Below are 20,040 nucleotides of genomic sequence, written 5' to 3'. Positions count from 1 at the left end.
AGGAGACACCGCTGATGGACAGGCGCGGGGGGGGGGGCGGGGGAAGGAGGTCGGCTCGAAGATGGCGGCAGTAGCGGTCTGTTGGAGGCGTCTCGGTTTTTACTCGCTCTTGGCCGGCTATTTCTTCCGCTGGTGCGCGGTGGCAGCCGAGAAGGTGGCGTCGGTGGATGTTTTCCTGATGGATTCCCGAACGGGTTGGTCCGCGGAGTTCGGCTTCAAGTCGGGCAGCAGCTATCGCCTGCAGGGCACCGTGTTGGCGCTTGGTAGCGGGTCTGACAGTCCCGGCCAAGGTAACCAGGGGCTGCGCGCCTTTCCAAAACATAACCAGGACAGCTTAGAAGGAAGCTTAATATTAGTAAGTGCTGCATTGCGTCCGTCTATGGATGCATAAAACACTCATCTTCACTGCGTTAATCTTTCTGCACAGTCTACAGCGAAGGCTCCCCACCCCCCCCCCCCGTGAATTTCCACCAAGATATTTAAATACAAAATAACCTGGGGGACAATGAGATGTATTTACAACAAGTGATATTATGGAGTTTACCTGTTTTCATTCGATTCGCTTTTCAAAATGCATCTCTTCCGAATGTCTGAGAAATGCTAACTGTTTACATTTGTTCCAATTATAGTGTTTTGTTGCAAAATATTACGTCACTTTAGTCGTGTAATCAGCGGTAGTTGTAATGATTTTTTTTAAGCAGAATGATTTATTGACCGTTCAAATTTCTTTTAAATCACATGAATAGTTATTTAATTGTTTGGGCCAATATTATGAGATAGTGGTGATTATAAATGTGTTTCAAGTATTGATGGAAGAAATTGGCCAGTTCAGTATTGCACCTTTTTGTATGGACTTTCGTCCAAAATAGGCAAATTTTGTCTTTAATAGCTAGTAACTGAATCGTGCCTTAATATTAAGACCTTTGTCCCAGTTTCCAAATAGACTTAACTGGAAGTTTTTTTTTGTTTTAATAGTTGAAAATATGTCAAAGCAAGATTTCACATTTATGACTTTTACTGTAGCAAAATACCTCCAGCATTGTTGTCTTAACTAAGTGTTATTTTTGTAGGCAGTCAAAACTTCAAAACCACAAACCAAATATCCCTTTTTAAAATAAAACCAAAAGCAAGCCACTACTCTACTTACTTATCTTCGTTATCCATTCAACTTTATTTATGTTCCAACTGCCCACCCAAAAAAGTGTTTTTATTTTACGGAAGCTTTAATTTGCTTTATCAGGAACAAGGTAAAGATATGCCATGGTGCTCTCAAATTCACTCGAGTTTCTCTGCAGTGTTCTAGCTGTTCACTGAAATACAAAATTTCATCTGGATCCTTTCATTAGCTTTTGGATAAAATCCCAAACTTATATATACAACTTCACAACTGTGGATTTTTCAGCTCAGACCAAGGCTTTGCAACATTCTTGATTGGGAATCTAAACATGTGGAGCACCCCTGGTTCATAATTTTTTTTCCCCTCTGAGCTTGTGTACTGCTGTTGGCCTCTCAGATGATCTTTGGCTTCTGACATTTCCTTCCTCTCTGTTTCATCCAAAGTGAAAGCCTTTACTGTCTTTTGTTAAGGAACACTTTAGATATTTCTTCAAGCAAACTTTCAATTTAATTCTCTTCTTTAAATCCAGCTTTTGTATCTGCCCTCAAATACACTCAGAGAAATGCATACCAGATCATAACTTTTTTCTTACAGCATATAGTTTTTTTTCCCATGTTGGCTTTGCTGACTTTTCCTAATCCATATATTTTATTTGGTTCTTGACCTTTCAATCATCAGAAGCAGTTCTATCCATTCTGTGTAGGTCCAACAATTTTGAACATCTCTATCAAATCTTATTACAACCTTGCATCTTACGTATGGCATGAGTTTTCCAGAACATAAGATGATATTTATATATATCTTATGTCACATATTTATATTGAAAAACTTGATTGTCAACATATCATTAAAAAAACTCCTTTAAAGATGTAAATATTTAACTGTCCAAAAAAAAGAATGAATGCTTCTCAAATGGTTCCTGATAACGTTTTCATCCATTTTACTTGTTTATTACCTGCAAGTTCTAGGAAGCTATTGTGTGATATTTAATTAAAAACCTTAACTTTACCACTACACCTTAGTGTGCTTGCAGAATGTGAACTATATTTTTTCAGTTCTGCTGTAACTAAGCATTCAGCTTTATTGTCAATTACATGTGTCATATTATAGATGGTTAATTGGGTAATGTGTGGTTTTCTGTTGATCTGACAGATACACCTGATCTGTCAGTGGATAATCAATTCACTTACTATTTGAAATAAATATACAATCAAATTACAAGGTAGTAATGAAAAGTCCTCTAGTAGAACAGTTAAGTTGTAAAATAACTCATATTTCCTCAGTGTGTGAGCACAGAATTCTAAAAATGTTTCCTGGTAAATGCACGCAAGGACTGATGTTTTGACTTTGTGCTTTTAAAATGTTTGTATTGTATTTAACTGTTTAGTGAAGCACAGTTAAAATTAGGTGATGAGAATTTATGGTTACTGATTATTTTTAAGGTTAAAGATGAACAGTTGGACATCCGGCCAGACACTGGAGAGAAATGGATTGGTGTTGTGCCTGTTGATGAAGAGCAAGTTGAAGGAAAAGGAAACAACAAGCAGGAATCATTTGCTGCAGCTGTTGTTAGTAAGGCAAGTAATATAAAATGCTTTTAACATTTGGAAAAATTACATTGATCTAAAATTCACAGTTTACTAAACTGGAACCATTCATGTAGTATCGTTGGGTTTGTTTCTGTAGGCATTAATCTTACATTCCTTTTATCTTCACTGCTTACCTCTCTAACCAGCGCTCAAGTAAATGCTATGCTGTCACCTTCCCTGTTAAGATTGTCTTTCATTTCTCTTTGTGTTTCCAATAACCTTTGAATAACACTGCTTATTTCAGAGATATTAACTGTATCAGTGCACAAGCATATGAATTAGGAGGACGGAGCCATTTGGCCTTGCTTCATCATTCAGTAAGGTGAGGGCTGATCTGATTGTTGCTGCAGCTCAACATTCCTGCCTACCTTTCATTTCCTCACCAAGAATCTTTTCTATCTCTGCCTCAAAAATATTCAATGTATCTGACTCCATCGCTCCCTAATGAAGAGAGTTTGACAGACTGAATGTTATGTAATTAGACTCAATATAAATATATCTTTCAAGGTAAATATTCGGTAAATAACTCTTTGAACCATCTATGTAATCTTGAAGTGAAACCTAATCTGCATTAATGAATCCCTTCCTGTTTATACTGATATTTACCTGTATTAATGTCTGTATTAATTTATACAATAATGTTCTGCTTAGTTATATTGCTGATGATTCGAGGTATTTTAAGTCATGCATGCACATTTGGTTAGCATGGCTACAAACTTAATTGAACAGTACTATTGCAATTTTATAAGCAAACACCATGATTTCAGATGAAACTAAATGGAATTAAAACTGTTAACATGAGTCTGCTGGTGTAAGACTTATTTTTAGTTTTTGTCATTAGGAAAGTATTTCTGAGAGTTGCTTCTCTACTGTGTCTATTCCAATTTCCTATGAACAACAAGCTAAAATTGGTCTAGGAAAAGGCCGAGTGTATGTCCCAGTTGAGGTGGTAGAAGTGAAACTTGAGCTGCTAGGTCATAAATCCAAAGTTCTTCCTTTGTAGCTTTGCAATTGTTTATATTTAAGTTGGTTTAAACATATTTAAATGAAACAACATGCAGTAGTTGCTGCTTGGGGAAGTGCTACTGAAATTCAAAGTTGCAATTAATCACATTCCTCTGGATTGAAAGCTGTATTTGTTTCTTGAGACTCTTTAAACTTTTAATGGTGTACATGCAAAACTTGATTTCCTAATGCATTTAAAGTTATATAATTCTATAAATCTGCAGTTCACAATTACATTTCACAAAAGAACATTCAACTTCACCTTGGCGAGGATTTTAGGCTGTGTAGCTTTGTGGTTGGAAGGAAGGAAGATGTTTGCAATAGCATTTATGTTGACAGCTGGATTATGTTTTCATGGATTGGATTTGATTCTTAGAATTTTAATTTTAATTTGTTTGAAAATGTATGTTTGTTTCACTGAACTTCGTATAAGTGTTTCAAAGCTATTTTCAGCTCCGTTATAAAGCAATTATCTTTTTATAAAAGGAGCAAAAATCACACTAGATAACTTTTTTTTTAAAGAATGAAGATGTCCTTGTTGCAGGCTTGTCATCTTAGCTCATTGCCAGTGCAGAAATAGCACTATAACTGCTTATCTCCTTATTGGATAGGGTTGTCCAATCTGGTTGGGTGTGTACCTAGAGGATTTATAAGTCACTTGCAACTCCTGGTGGAGTCAAATAACCTTCCTAACCACATCCCCTAACTCCAGTACCTTAGGCGTTTGTTTCTTAATTATAATGTAACACAATTATCTGTTACTGTCCGTGTGATTTTTCTACTGGGTTGGTTGCAACTGTGCCCAAGTGATTAACAGTAATTTCTGAAGACTGTGTGGCAGTCTTGGAGGATTAGTGATCCTAACTCTGTGTGACCTGACCCAATTTCATAAATAACAATTCATTTCCAAGTTGTATTTGTCGTTGAAGTATTCTCAGAAGTGGCAATGCTGAATTGACTGTACTGTATGTTACTTTCAAGCCTATTGTTCAGAAATAATAGAACCAGGGATCGATTCATATTTTGTAAGTAAATTATATCCTTTTGTTTTATAAAGAAAGACTGGCAAAAGTCACAGAAAATTGTGAAATCTAATTTGTAACAGACTTTGAGGATAGCCGGAATATGTTAAGACAGTCTGCAGTTTATGCTTCACAGTAAGTTTGAAATCTATCCTCATAAATTCTGTTAGTAAATTAGAAGCCATTGTTTTCTACTGTGACTTTTATCAGTTGTTTCTTTTTCAAATAAAGAATATAATGTAATTACAAAATTTCAGTAGCTCCCTGGTTCTATTATTTCTGAACGGTAGGCTTACCAACAAAATTGCTATTTGATGTCCAAATAAAAGATACTTTATTTTTACAGATGAAAAGAGCACTTGTTCTGGGAGCTTCTGCCTTCTTGATTCTGGTTTTAAATCAGAATGCCTTCACTGAGGTAATTCAAATGCAAGCATCTGTTTTACTCCCATACAAAATAATATATATCACCGTCAGAATCCATTCAGAATGATTTAAATATTTGTGCTGAGTCTTTTTTAAGTTTATTGTTATTTAAGTTTTAAATTTCAAACCATTTGAGGACTTCTCATAAAAGCTTTCAACTATTAATTTTGCACAAGCCATTCTGTTGTTAAGAGTGTCAGTGGTGGAAATATTTCTTTCTAATCTGTTGGTAATTGTGAAATATGAATTGTTTTACCATATTCATACTTCCTCCTTCTGAGAAATATTTATTTTTTGTTTTTTTCTAAGCATTTTATAATTTAGCAATAAATCTTTATTGTACTGAAAGGCTTGCTATTTGTATTGTTTTCAAAGATCGACATTTCTCAAGTGCTTTCAAAACCTGTCGTCATAATGCAGAGCTCTGAAAATGTAACCAAGCTTCTGGGAGCCCTATTAAGGTAAGAGACCATATAATTACGTTTGTTTTTATTTCATGTGCTTTGATTCAGCCATCATGTATTGTAGACTTTGGAAAACATTATGTAATACTTAGATTTTATTTCACATATTTTCTATCTATTCTAACTCTAAACCATGAAAACTCTGTAGGACTTCACTTTTTTTAATTGTTCAGCAATTGAAAATAGTGTACGCCTCACCCTTTATTTTTGTTCTGCAGTTCATCTTGTAAAATTAACAAATGCTGTTCTTTTTATGGTGTACTTATTGCCACTGCAACTGCAGTAGTCATGATGATTGCCCATCTGGTTGCAGTGCCTGTGACTTCATTCCATGTGATACCATAGAAAAGAATATTGTATTAAAGAATAGGAGCAATTAACAGCTTTGATTTTTCAAACACTTACAGGTCAATTTGTTTAAAATCCTGAGATCTGAATATTCACATTGCCCACTGTCACACTTGTCCATTTCCTGGCTTTAGTTTTAGACAAAATTCATTATGTCAACTGTATAGACATCTTATTACAGTGTAGTGGCAGAAGATGCACTTTCTTTCTGAACAGAATTAATGATGAATTTGAGAATTCTAAGTTTCTTTTTATTGTAATGTTGATATTTTCCACACCTTTCACTTGCACTATGGAATTGCTGTGCACTTACCATCTCAGGTTTTGAGGGTGCTCCATTAGTGCCCAAGCCTTGTAAAGTCCATCTAGAAGGTGAGTGAGATTAGCTGAGGTAATGTTGTTTTTTTTTGGGGGTGTGCTTCCAGGGTATCTCCCTGGAAATTGCCTTGTGAAGAACTGAAGAGTCTCTTCCTATCAAGGAGCAAAGCACTGCAGCATCATAAAGACTTGGAATTTTGCCTGTTTTCGTTTTAAGAATCTTTACATAATAAAATTATGGGAACTAAATAATGGTGCCAAAACTTTTCGACATGAGGTAAAGTATGCTGGTGTTTCTTTGCCTTCCCTGCAGGGAATTATTCAGTTAATGGATTTTTGAAATGTACTTGAATTCCTAAAACCCAATACACTATTCAAATCTAAAACTATATAAATTATAAAGTAAAATTCGTAAAAGAATAGAAATAATTTATATTTGTATAACATCTTATCAGATCTCTTTTGAATGGTCAAAGTGCTTCATGCTGAATTTGTTTGAAATATCTAGGTAAATGCTTCATGTTTTAAAGTTGAAAGTACACTATTCTCTGCAATTCAGCAATTTGCTCCATTGAAGAATTGAACTGGTGATGGACTAGGCCTAACAGTAGCTTTCGTGTTACCACTATTCTTTAATGATGCAGCAGGTATCTTAAAAGATGAAAAGGAAGATTTGTAGTGCATACATACTGTTGCTTGGTTACAATCTCTTCAAATTTTACTTAGATTGAAAACCTTGGGCATGCTAAAGATGACTTTTCATTGAACTTCTTTTCAATTGCAGTGGTCTTCGTGCATCAGCCAAAATAACTTTTAAAAGCATAATTCAAGACAATCTGGTATGTCAAATTTTATTTTAGTTTTAGATGTTGGAAGTCTTCAGTGTGATTTCTGTGTTATAAAACATATGCACGAGCTTGTGGCCATCCAAATGACCAGTAAAATCTAACGGGTCACACCACAACTTATAGTTTGTAAAGTATCCAGAATTCATGGTCGGAATTTTACAGTCAGTACAATGTCAAAGATGTCTTAAATGTGGACAAAGTAGTAAGCATGTCAGTTTGAGAGGCAATACCAAGGATATTGACTTGCTGACATTTGTATTCAAGTTTTAAAAGATAGTTTTTTATTTTCTTGCATTTGTATAGATAGTTCTCTTTCTGTTCTGAATGTGTTGATTCTTAACCATTGGATATTTTGTATGATATTTGACACTGACCTTAGGAAAGCTATACAGCCCCAGGGATATCGTAATGGAGACTTGTCCTTTGTTTCCCTATAATCCATCCATGCAAATTTTCATAGTGCTTACTATAAAATAAAGAATAACAATCCTAGGCAATTGTCTCCTGTCTAACCCAGGGGTACGAAGGTAAATTGATGTACTGTCCTGCTTGAGACCAGCTAACTCAGCAAAACCAGAATTTGAACTTAATGTTAGCCAATGTGTTTAACTATTGTGACTGAACTTGTTAAACCATCAAATGAGCTACTGGCATGTGGAAGTTACAGGTAAAATGAAATCAATGATAATTTCACCACTTAGGTCTTTTGGTAATCTTATAAAGTGTTTTCAAAAAATAAATAGCATCAGTTAGGAGGCCATCAAAATAGTGTTAATACAGTGTTCTGATGACATATCATTAGCATTCTGATATTCACAGTTTGGTGTTTGAAATTGTTTTGGTCAAATAAACAGAAACAAAGAACCTTTCCATTGCAAGGTAGAGAAAATTGGATGGTGCAGCATTGTAGACTTCTCGCATGTACTCTGAGCTTCATTACCATTGGTAGAAGAAACCTGTAATCAAGTGGTTTTGTCTGTTTTACTTGACTGATTTGATAGATATCATATCATGGAATTAGATCTAAAAAGGATAACGGCAGACATTGTAAGTGAAATTAAAAAGTTTAATACATTTTTGTTTTAAACATTCCCAGTGTGGATGTTATGATCTGGGAGGGTGTAGCAGGAATTTGTGAGCTGTGAATTTGGATTTTGGTTTATTGTTAATATGTATTCCTTCTGCTTTGGAACTACTGAAAACAATAATAAACTATTCCAGTTGTTGCTTAGCAAAGTGAAAAGTGGAGGGTTAACAATTCCAAGAGAGGCAGTTAGATCCTAAGACTGGCTGATCATATGAAATAGCATGTCCATTTGGGTTTTTGCAGCAGGCAAGATACTGATCATGTCCAATCAGCAAGTCCTTGCAAAAGTAAAACACACTATCCAACATCAGGTGTGATTCCACAAAAGGATATGTCTGCTAAATAATCCTGCTAAGAATTTTTTTTTGTTTGTTCTCATATATTTGTTCATGGGATGTGGGTGTTGGTCAGGCCAGCATTTAGTATCCATCCCTAACTGCACGGAGGGCAAGAGTCAACCACATTCTTTTGGGTTTGGAGTCACATGTAAGCAACACCAGATAAGAATGGCAGCTCCTTTCTCTGAAGGCTCTTAATGAACCAGATGCATTTTTCTAACAATTGACCATGGTTTCATAATCATTACTGGACTCTTACTTGCGAGATATTTGTTGAATTCAAATTCCACAATCTGTGATGGAGGGATTTAAACCTGGTGCCCAGAACATGTCTCTGGATTAATAGTCTAATGAAAATACCATTTAATTCAGTTTACTAGCAAATTAATATTGTCAGTCAGGCTTGCAGTATGTCATACATGAATGAACTGAAAATGTTATGTTCATACCCAGGGCTCTGTTTTTGCAGACAGAGCATATATACACATTGCACCAGTTTCAACTTAACAAAAATACAACAACCATTCTCTGGTTCATTGCTCAGGTTAATACCTTGATCAATCAAAGTCAACTTACCTGGTCTAAATTTAAACAAAGCTGTTAGCTGTCAATTGTCATCTATTTGGTGCACTCTCCATGTCATGACATCGGAGTCCACATGTCAACTAATCAGTACTGTCTTGTATACTATAAGATGTTGTTTCCCAAATATATTGATATTCTTGCAAATGTCCTGATGAGTGCAAACCTAAAGGTGCTTATTTTAGCAGTATTCAGGTTCTGTATTATTTAGCAACTCCTTGGATCCAAATAACGAAAAGTAGCATTGTTCTCCACATTTCTCAATAAGCACTGCTTGAAACCTTGTAAAATCAGCAATGTTATGAGTTATTTTTTTTGACATTAGGGAGTAACATTAACACTATGGTCAACCTGTGGACGTTCACGAGGTGGTCTGTACGGAGAATGGCAAGGTGTGATTTGTACAGGAGAGAACAGCTCACAAGTTCAGGTATGTCATTGTAATTAAAACCCTTTCAGTTCCACTCCAATTTTTCATCTTCTCTTGCAATCCTTTCCCTTTTACTCAAAGGAAGGGAAAGTCAGTGAGTATGTTGGCCTGTGATCCTATCCACAAGTGGCAATTAGCTTAGATTAAGTATTGATAGAAGTTAGAAATCCTAGTTATCATAAATGTCAGCATACAAGCTGACCTTTGAAGCCTCTCAAAATTCCTCCAAAAGTGAGAGTTGACCTTTATATGCCCAGTATAAAATTGAACTTCTGGTTTGGCTATGGTGGCATACGATGCAGTGTTTGCTGTGTGTCGATGTATCATAACATCCTAAACAAGGTTGCATTGCAACCCAGTTATACATTACCAGTCAATAAAACATATATTGGTGGGGTAAAAATGGAGGTTGACAACTAATGCAAGTATAGCATGTTGATTTTGAGGTGGGAGGTGTATACATTAAGTATATCCAAACAATATGATAATAAAATCAAAATTCAACAGCTTCTGAAACCAAAACAAAATACTGAAGAAACTCCGTTGATCTGACAGCATCTGAGGAGAGAGAAGCAGTTATGTTTTGAGTCTGATATGACTCCTCTTCAGAATTGAAAGGAGCTAGAAAATAGTGAATTTTGTACTGTTGGCAGTAGGGGAGGAGGAGTAAGTGAAACAGATTGAAGGTGCCCAAAGCAAAAGGGAATGCTTGTGAGCCTGAAGAATCATCTTATTGGATTTGAAACACGTCAACTTTGTTTCTCACTCCACAGATGCTGCCAGACCTGCTTGTTTATCCAGCACTTCCTGTATTTATTATAAAAGCATGGTTTTTAGGGTCTAAAAGAGGCTAATTTTATGTACTGTCAATTTTTTTTCCTCTGCCAGCTACAGCACCAATGCACAATCTTGGTTAACAGTATGTTCAGTCAGAAAACCTAAAGATTTTGCAGTTAATAACTCGAAAGTTTGAATGAGAAACAAAAGTGAATCTTTTGTGATAGAATGAAGAAAATTGGATCCTCACAAAAAGACACCCTTTCAAATAAGTGGCTTTAGAGATTCTGATCAGACAATGGCTGTATTAAACTGTAATGTACTAAATGTGGGCCTCTACAGTCACAACAGATGCTGCTCCACCAACAAAGATTGAAGCAAGACTTCCCAGGTGCAGATCCATGGTCTCACGAGACTAACGGATGCCACCATTAAGTTGTCTAGTTATAGCTTGAGAAATATATAGGTTGATCTGTTGATCCTTTCAGGGTCTGAGGACACCCTAAAGCTTCCAACAGCCTTAGGAAGAACTTTTTGAACTGCTGTCACAATTGTAATGTAGGAAACTCAACAGACGATTTGCAGTTGATAAGCTCCACTAAACAGCAATGTGATTGCATTACAGCCTTGGTTCAAACATGGGCAAGAAAGCTGAACTCCAGAGATAGCCCTTGTTATAAAGGCTGCATTCAATCGAATGTAGCATCAAGGAGCCCGAGCAAAACTGGAATCAATGGGTATCAGGGATCAAACTCTTCATTGGTTGGAGTCATACCTGGCACATAGGATGATGGTTGCAGTTGTTGGAGGTCAGTCATCTCAGCTGCAGGAGTTCCTCAGAGTAGTGTCCTCGGCCCAACCATCTTCAGCTGCTTTAACAATGACCTTCCCTCCTTCATAAGGTCAGAAGTAGGGTTGTTCGCCAATGATTGCACGAAGTTCAGCATCATTCATGACTCCTCAGATACTGAAACAGTCTGTGTTCAAATGCAACAAGATCTGGACAATATCCAGACTTGGGCTGACAGGTGGAAAGTAATATTGGTGCCACACAAATGCAAGGCTATGACCAAGACGAATAAGAGACAATCTAACCACCGTCCTTTGAAATTCAATGGTGTTACCATCACTAAATCTCCACTTTTAACATCCTGGGGTTACCATTGACCAGAAACTCAGCTGGACTTGTCATATAAACACAGTGGCTACAAGGTCAGGTCAGAGGTTAGGAATACTGCGGTGGGTAACACACCACCTGACTCCTCAAAGCTTGTTCATCATCTGCAAGGTGCAAGTCAGGGATGTGATGGAATGCTCCCCAATTGCCCAGACAGGTACAGCTTGAACAACACTCAAGAAACTTAATGCCATCTATGACAAAGCAGTCTGCTTGATTGGCTCTACATCCACAAGCATTCACTCCCTTCCTTTCCGACACTCATACCGGTAGTGTGTTCTATCTACAAGATGCATTGCAGAAATTCACAAAAGATCCTCAGATGGCACCTTTCAAACCCACAACCACTTCCATCTAGAAAGACAAGGACAGCAGATACATGGGAACACCACCTTCAAGTTCCCCTCCAAGCTTCTAACCATCCTGAGTTGAAAATACGTAACCGTTCCTTCACTGTGGCTGGGTCACAATCCTCGAATTCCTTTCCTAATGGTCTTGTAGGTTAACCCACAACAGGTGGACTGCAGCAGTTCAAGAAGGCAGCTCACTAACACCTTCTCAAGGGCAACTAGGGATGGGCAATAAATGCTGACAAGCCAGCAATGCCCCATCCCACAAATGAATTAAAAATACTGACCAGATAATCAATCTTCGATGTTGATCTGAGGGATAACTATTGCCCAGGATACTCTTCTTTGAAGAAGTACTCTGAATCATAGAGGTTACAGCACAAAAGACCATTCGGCCTATTGAGTCTGCGCTGGATAAAAACACACATCTAACTATATTCTAATCTCATCTTCCAGAACTTGGTCTATGGCCTTGAATCCCTTAGCATCACAAGTACACGTCCAGATACATCTTAAACATTATGCCAGTTTGTGTGTCTACCACCCTGAAGGGCAGTAAATTCCAGCTACCTACCACCCTCTTGGTGAAAACACTTCCTTCCCATGTCCCTTCTAAACTGCCTGCCCATTACCTTAAATCTATCCCCTGGTCATTTTCCTCCACTGAGGGGAAAGTTCCTCCCTCATCATTTTATACAATGCCATCATTTTATGCATCTCAATTATATTCCCCATCAGTCTCCTCTGCTCTAAGGGAAACAACCTCAGTCTAGCCAATCTCTCTTCATAACTAAAACTCTCCAGCCCAGGCAATAACCTTGTAAATACCCTCTGCACCCTCTCCAGTGCAATCATATCCCCCCTATAATTGGATTCCAGAACCGCACAAGGCACTCTAGTTATGACCTAACTAATGTTTTATACAGCTCCAGTATAACCTCCTTGTTCTTAAACTCTCAAGCTCAACTAATAAAGGCAAATATCCCATAAACTGCCTTAACCATTTAATCTACCTGGCCCACTTCCTACAGGTCTGGTGGACATGCACACCAAGGTTTCTTTGAAGCTCAGTGCTTACCAGAGTACTTATGTTCATTATCTATTCTCTTTCCTTGATTGTCCTGCACAAGTGCATCACCTCAGTTTCCAGATTGAATTCCATTTGCCTCTGCTCAGCCCGTTTGACTAGCCTATCTGCATCCTCCTGTTATCTTAGGCTCTCCTTCTCATTGTTTAGCACCCGATCAATTTTCATATCACATGTGAATTTATTGGTCACCCTTCCTACGTTCAAGACTAAGTCTTTAATATATACACCAGAAGCAGCAAGGCCCCAAACAGTTATTCTTATGGAACTCCGTTGGACACAGGCTTCCAGTCACAAAACAGCCCTGTAATGACCTGGAAATGGCTGACATTCAGTAACCACAGCCATAGGTATGATTTCAACTAGTGGAAAGTTTTCCTGCCAATTCCTACCAACCAATTTTGCTAGAGCTCTTTGTTGCAACATTCGGGTCAAATGCTGCCTTAACAAAGGCAACTGTTCACATTTTAATTCCAGAATTCAGCAACTTTTTTAGTATTTGGTCAAAGGTTGTAACAAGGTTTGGAATAAAGCTTTGACAGAACCCAAAGTGAGCAAGCCTGGTGAACAGGAGCCATTAACAGCATTGTTGATGGCACCTTACATCACTGATGATTTAAAAATGGTAAATGGCCTGATTTTTCCGGCTTTGTTTCCAGGACATACCAGGACAACTTTCCATGTTTGGGTGAATGTCCATGTTGTAGCTGTATATCCTTCAGTGCCACACTCCCTCATGTCAGCTTATACCTTTGAAATTTGAATGAATTCCATTGTCTTTTACAGAAGTATCTGCAGCAGTTGTGGAACACTATCCTATTAGTGGGTTTAATCTTATGTACTGGAGTCATTGTGCAAGCTCAGTGGCAATATAGACACCATGAACCAAGTACGGAAGAGATGGAGGTTAGTATGCTTGTCTGTTTAAGCAACGTAGATTATAATGTCTAAGAAAACTTAAGTGATTTGTGTAGTGTAATTTTATTACATTTTGCTTTAGAGATCTAGAAGATGATTCTTCAGGCCACTGCATCCACAACGGTCAAAACTGACCATTTCACATTTCTAACCCCATTTTTCAATACTTGGTCCATTGCTTTATATGCCTTTGCATGTCCAAATACTTCATAAACGTAATGAGAGTTTCTGCCTCTACCAGTCTTAGAGGCAATTAAATTCCAGATTCTCACCATCCTCTGGGTGAAAATGTTTTTCCTCACATCCCCTGTCAACACTGCGCTCCTTACTTTGAGTCTGTGGTCCTTGGTAATTGATCCCCACATTAAGGGGAAAAGTCTTTTCCTGTCTACCCTATTTATGCTCCTCATAATTTTATACATCTCAGTCTTATTCCCCTCTCAATCTCTATTAGTTTTTATTACATTGTTGAGTCACAGGAAATGAAACATTGTATCAAAACTTTATAAATTGAGATTTTAAACTATTTAATACTTCAGAATTTTAATTATATTGTTGTTATAATGTTATTGAAATCTGATTTATAAACTAATTAAGTGACTTAACATTATTTTAAGTCATTAACATTGATTCGCTTTATTCCTTTTTTTGTTTTCAGATGGGTTTGAAGCAACAAATCCTAAAGCAGTTATCAGCGCTGAAGACCCGAAAGTATTATCCAAATAAAAGATGGAAAACACAGTTGCAAGAACTTGAGAGCTGTGCAGTGTGTTTGGAAGAGTTCCATAAAAATCAGGTGTATTTCAGTTTGTGATTTGAGCAAAGAAACAAAGGAGAAAGTGACACCAGTAACTGATATTTATTTGACTGCTCTTTTGTTGCCCTTTTTGTTTTTGCGTGAATTAGTTTCTTACTGAAAAATGCATTCATGGGCTTTTTCAACCACAGTGACCTGAATAAAAGCAAGAGGCTGTGGTTCAGTGTTAGCAATCTTATTTGCGAGTCAGTTGTAGTTTAACCCCCAGTCTAAAACTTAAGTACATAATGTAGGTTCATACCTACAGTACTCCAACAGAACTGTATTATCAACAGTGGTTTTTTTGGAATTAAATTTTAAATAATCATAAAGTTCCTTTGTCTTTTGAAATTAAAAGTGCCTGTTACACTCTTCGTGCTCTGTTTGTATTTTATATTCAGTTTTTCCTTTATACTTCCTTAGTCTCTATAATTTGGCTGCTTAGTACAGTAAGTAGATGAACTATTGTAAGAGCTAATGTTACTAACTAAGTCATTTTGCTGTTCTGCATGTTCTTATTGGTTATTTAATAATAAATACGTAATTTGATTTAAATTGTTCTTGATTAATAAGACAACGTCATACAAGCATAGAGTATACAATTGAGTTTTTATGACTTTTGATGACCAGGTTAATTTCAGATCAGACTAAATCTTATTTATTGATGCCTTCATTAACTGGTTCATGCTTTGGTTAGTTGATTGCAAAAATTTCAAATCAGTGTTTTCTTTCTTTTTAAAAACTATTTGAGCTCATGAAGCTCCCAGTATTAAAAATTAGATGATGTAAACTGAAAATTGATTTCTTTCACCACCATCATAACAAGATGAAAGTATTTTACCTAAAACATTGGTTTGAGTTATTTTGGTTAATGGAGAAAATGCTTTGAAAATATTTTAAGATTTTAATATTACTACTTTTTATAGTGTCTACGAGTGCTGCCATGTCTACACGAGTTTCACAGGGATTGTGTTGATCCTTGGCTCCTACTTCAACAGACATGCCCCCTATGTAAACGGCATGTCCTAGGTAAGAGTTATAAAGTTAATATTGTACGTAAAGAGAACTTTTGGCCAATCAAGTCTGTGCTTGCTCTCTAGAGCTAGACCACAGCCCCATTTCCTCATCCAATTACTCATGGCATTGCATTTCTATATACAGAAAAATACAACCATAATTAAAATGACTTTAGTAAAGGCATTTGAAGAGACTGAGTAAAATTAATGTAATGTTTTAATACAGTTTTGAAGGTCAACTTCTGATATGTTCAGTTAACCTTGACATTCCTGAGATAATTCTTTACTGGTGATCATGCCCTGTTAGTGTGCAGGTTGAATGAGGTACAGTAGGTCTGCTGTGAAGCCTTGATAGTCACATACAGTCGGTTCTGCCATAAAGTGTAATTCTGTTCTCGTGCCATCTCGTATTATAAGAAAGTTGCATAATAGCAGCACCATTTAAACTAATGGGGCTGGAATCACATGATAACCAGTACACACTTTTAAAGTTTGCGCTTTAGAAACAGTGTCTCCAATTTGTCAATCGTGCTATAGTGAATTCACATTAATGAAACATGCATTATAGCAGAATGACCTGTAAGTGGTAGGACGCAGGAAGGATGGCTGCACATTACATAGTTTCACATCACAGAGAAAAGAGCAGGATGAAGAACTGTGCACTAAAGGGAAAGTAAAAATAAATCAACATGTATTTATTGTCTTGTATCTGTTTTTCTTTTTTTAAAAAATAGGTGATCTGTGTGAGAACAGCTGAATGTATTCTCTCGTGGATGGAAAACAGGAGACTTCTGTGGCCCGATTTTATGTACACCTTGAAACTTTTTATATTGCACTTTATTCGTTACATTCTGAACAGTTCAATTTGTGGTAATCAAGTGAAAATTGACTTTAACATCCACAATAAGATATATCCTGTTACTGTGTTGGAATGTTTGGTTTATTGACTCACAAACAAGATGTGAAGTATACCACATATAGATCTGTGATGCAACAGTCACTTGTTTCTGGAATGCTCATGAATAATGAGACAATTAGATGGACTATTCAAGTCAGTGGTTAAGCCATTGAAGTTTAGCCATTTTCTTCATTTATGTTCATGCTGCAATAACAGTGCTTTTCCCCTTTTTATTTATTGATTATATTTATTCTCGTGAAATTTCACATATTCCTATTGTGAAAATGCTGGTAGTTATTTTGTCTTTATTAACACTTCCAACTTATAAATCAGTGGAGAGATGCAAAGTCTTTGGTTCTTCACAGTTGAACTGTATTTGGGCATTAAATCTTTTCAAGTTTTTGGCAAATTGTACTGTGCTTGGGAACCAGTTCATGGTTTGGCTGCTGTATATTCCAAACAGTTGAGTCTAAATGAACCAATTTATTATCTCTGAGTATCTATTGCCATTTGGATTCTTGTGAAAATTACTGAGAAGGTTATAAATCTTAGCAACCCCAGAAACTTTTCCACCTAATCAGAAAAACCTTATTAACTCTGATCTTCCTCTCACATATTTGGGACTTATAAGCATCTGATCATGTTCCATCAGTGTGTTTTAACATTATTGATATGAGAATTGGCTGGATCACTGTTGGCAAATGCAGGCAATAGACTCCCTGTAGTTTTTCCAACAACTAATGAGCTGATATCTGAGGTTTTAGAAAGATCTGCATCTCCCTAAATGTTTCCCAAAAGGGGTTTAAACTGTCATTATTTAATGCTGATTTGGAGGTACCGGTGGTGGACTGGGTGTACAAAGTTTAAAAATCACACAACACCAGCAGGTTTATTTGGAAGCACTAGCTTTCGGACTACTCCTTCATCAGGTGGTTGATGAAGGAGCAGTGTTGTGTGATTTTTAACATTATTTAGTGTATTATGTTTTGACCAGAAATTATTAATGATTCAATTATTAAAGTCTGCATTTTGCATTATAACATGTCCTTCCATTGTGAGGAGAGGCTTTGAACAAGATGACAGTAGTAACAAAATACTAAACTTTTTTCTTATTCCATGAAAATACTTGAATTTAGAAATGTTCCAATGCCTTGGAGTGCTATCTCCCAGTATGTTGCAAATTGTTGTTCTTGCCTTTCTATTCCTTAATTTTAGCAATACGCATCTTTTGAACTCTCGATGTTTTCAATATTTTGAACATTAGACTTATAACAGACCAGTAAGAGTACTTTGTTTTGGGGTAGTTCCAAACATTCTTGCACAGAAGATCAGAGGAGATTATCTGGACTAACTCATAATCCTCACATGCCAGAGTAATTTAAGCTGTTTACATGATTTTTTTAAGTGAAACTGAGAAGATTGACAGATTGTGTTTCAAGTGTTTAAAATGCCAATAGACATGATTAATGTGGGTAGAAGATATGAAAATAGAATTACATGTGAATTGATAGTAGAGATTTTGCTATCCACAGAAGAACAGTAAAAGTCTAACAGAAACTTAATCATTTGAGTTTCTGTTGATAATTCTATAAAACTAAAAGGATAAAGATCAATGCAAATGATTAGTGCTAACACTTAAGGTGAAGCTATTTACTCTATTCCTATTTGATTATCTTTCCCTTGAAAACATTTTATTTCTTCCGCTTCAAAAACTAATCCAGTTCATTTTTAGATAAATTCATTGTCTGCAGTCAACAGAATTTGACTTTCTAACTTTTGCATGTAAGTAAATATAGTTGATGTGATAGTCTGGAGTCTTAGCTTCTGATTTTATTGTGCAAATCAGCAGAGTTACTATTTCATGAGTTATCCTTTTAAAGCATTTCAAACTTTAATAAACCTTCCAGATTTTCATTGACTTTTGTTTTAGTTGAAAATATATTTTTGTACATTTCTTCATGGCTGTTTTATTTGTTTCTGGTATTGTTCTAAAGTATTTGCTGCAACCTCTACATGTTGCTGAAATTCTTTCAATAAGAGATGTCAAAACTACACATTATTCCCAAGTATAATCCAAAATCAGGTTTTTCTACTTGCATTTACAGTCATTGGCATTTATATATAAAATCTAGTAGTTGCAGTTCGACCTTTAAGAATCTATGTATGTGCATCTATACCCCTCATGACTTTATAAACTTCTTTTAAGGTCACCCAAGAAACACCTACACTCCAGTGAAAAAAGTCCCAGGCTATCCAATCACTCTCTTTATAATTCAAACCCTCCATACCTGGTAACATCCTAGTAAGTCTCTTCTGAATCCCCTCAATAAAGTCGATCTGAAAATACCAGGTATTCAATGTATGTGGAACAGCTAATATTTTCTACATGCATCAGTGACTAAACCTTTTGGTGGATCAGATATATAAAACCTATATTTGGATGTATGCTGGAATGTATTGTATTAAATAATTAAGAGTAATTATTTTTCATTTCCCTGAAAAATTAAGTCCAGAGAATAGAAGTGCAAGTTGGTAATAATTAAATAACCAGCTAAAATCATGCTGTTTTTCTGCAAAGAGCATTGGTTCGAGGCTGCTAGGTTTGTCAGCTGGGTTTTTCCTTCCTGTTGGGGTACAAGCATGCAAAATTATCTGTGGAGTCAAGTAGGAATAATCCTAGACCTTATTCTCAGACCTACCCCTCCAGACATCATTAATGAACAAGGCTGACTGGATAATCAATAGCAGTGCCTAGTTTGTTTCATTGTTTAGTATTCTAGTCTTACTGGGCTTAATATTATGGAGCTAACTTCGCCTCAAAGATAGCTCACATACCCTTTCTGACATTGAGGTAAAGTAACTAGTTAGTAGCTAACTAATAAATGCATTATGTATTAGTGTAATATATTTATTTATTAGAATTTCTTCCATTACAAATGCCAGAACTTGATTTTTTAAATGGTTATTTTATTCTTCATTCTGTTTAGCTACAACATTGTATGTAATTTATTTTGCAGTGCATTATGATTAATTATATTTATTATGTAAACTGTAGACAAGGGCTTTACGTGAATCAGGAAACAGTCACCATTTTCCTTGGTACCATTTGCTTCTATAGTGAGTTTACAAAATGTGACTGGCATGTTACAGAGAGTGATTTTGTAAACTTAACTATTTAGAAAGATGTTTTTGAAAAAAAAAAGGAACTTCATTTTGAAAAGCACAAATATATGTTATAAATTTGGAGAGGGGGGAAAATATGCTGGGAGAAAGAGGGATTTTTGTGGTTAACTATTGCAAAATCTTTCTGAAACAAAGTAGTTGAATGGACTTCTTAATGCATAACTGATATTTATCTGTAGCATATATCCCATTAGTCATAAATAAAAGCCTGTGCCTGAATAAAAAGTGGCTGTCTTCATTGTACTAGTTAGTGTTGTTTTATTC

General features: G+C 36.1%; 1 protein-coding gene across 1 annotated transcript; it reads left to right on the top strand.

Moving 5' to 3' along the window:
• The first annotated feature begins 47 nt into the window (after positions 1–47).
• rnf215 (ring finger protein 215) lies at positions 48–20,001 on the top strand. The gene is made up of 10 exons (XM_072587572.1): positions 48–355; positions 2,560–2,694; positions 5,080–5,151; positions 5,535–5,620; positions 7,074–7,128; positions 9,470–9,574; positions 13,752–13,871; positions 14,542–14,679; positions 15,606–15,708; positions 16,430–20,001. The coding sequence occupies exons 1-10, from the start codon at positions 62–64 to the stop codon at positions 16,450–16,452; spliced, it is 1,131 nt and encodes a 376-aa protein (XP_072443673.1). The 5' UTR covers positions 48–61; the 3' UTR covers positions 16,453–20,001.
• Positions 20,002–20,040: the final 39 nt, after the last annotated feature.

Source organism: Chiloscyllium punctatum, chromosome 17 (assembly GCF_047496795.1).
Source record: "Chiloscyllium punctatum isolate Juve2018m chromosome 17, sChiPun1.3, whole genome shotgun sequence".
NCBI classification, from domain to species: Eukaryota; Metazoa; Chordata; class Chondrichthyes; order Orectolobiformes; family Hemiscylliidae; genus Chiloscyllium; species Chiloscyllium punctatum.
This window is presented reverse-complemented; position numbering and strand designations above follow the sequence as displayed.

Coding starts and splice junctions, on each gene's coding strand:
- rnf215 (XM_072587572.1), top strand. CDS start 62: ATGGCGGCAGTAGCGGTCTGTTGGAGGCGTCTCGGTTTTTACTCGCTC. Junction 5,152..5,534: donor ATCAGAATGCCTTCACTGAG/GTAATTCAAATG, acceptor TTGTTTTCAAAG/ATCGACATTTCTCAAGTGCT. Junction 9,575..13,751: donor AGAACAGCTCACAAGTTCAG/GTATGTCATTGT, acceptor TGTCTTTTACAG/AAGTATCTGCAGCAGTTGTG.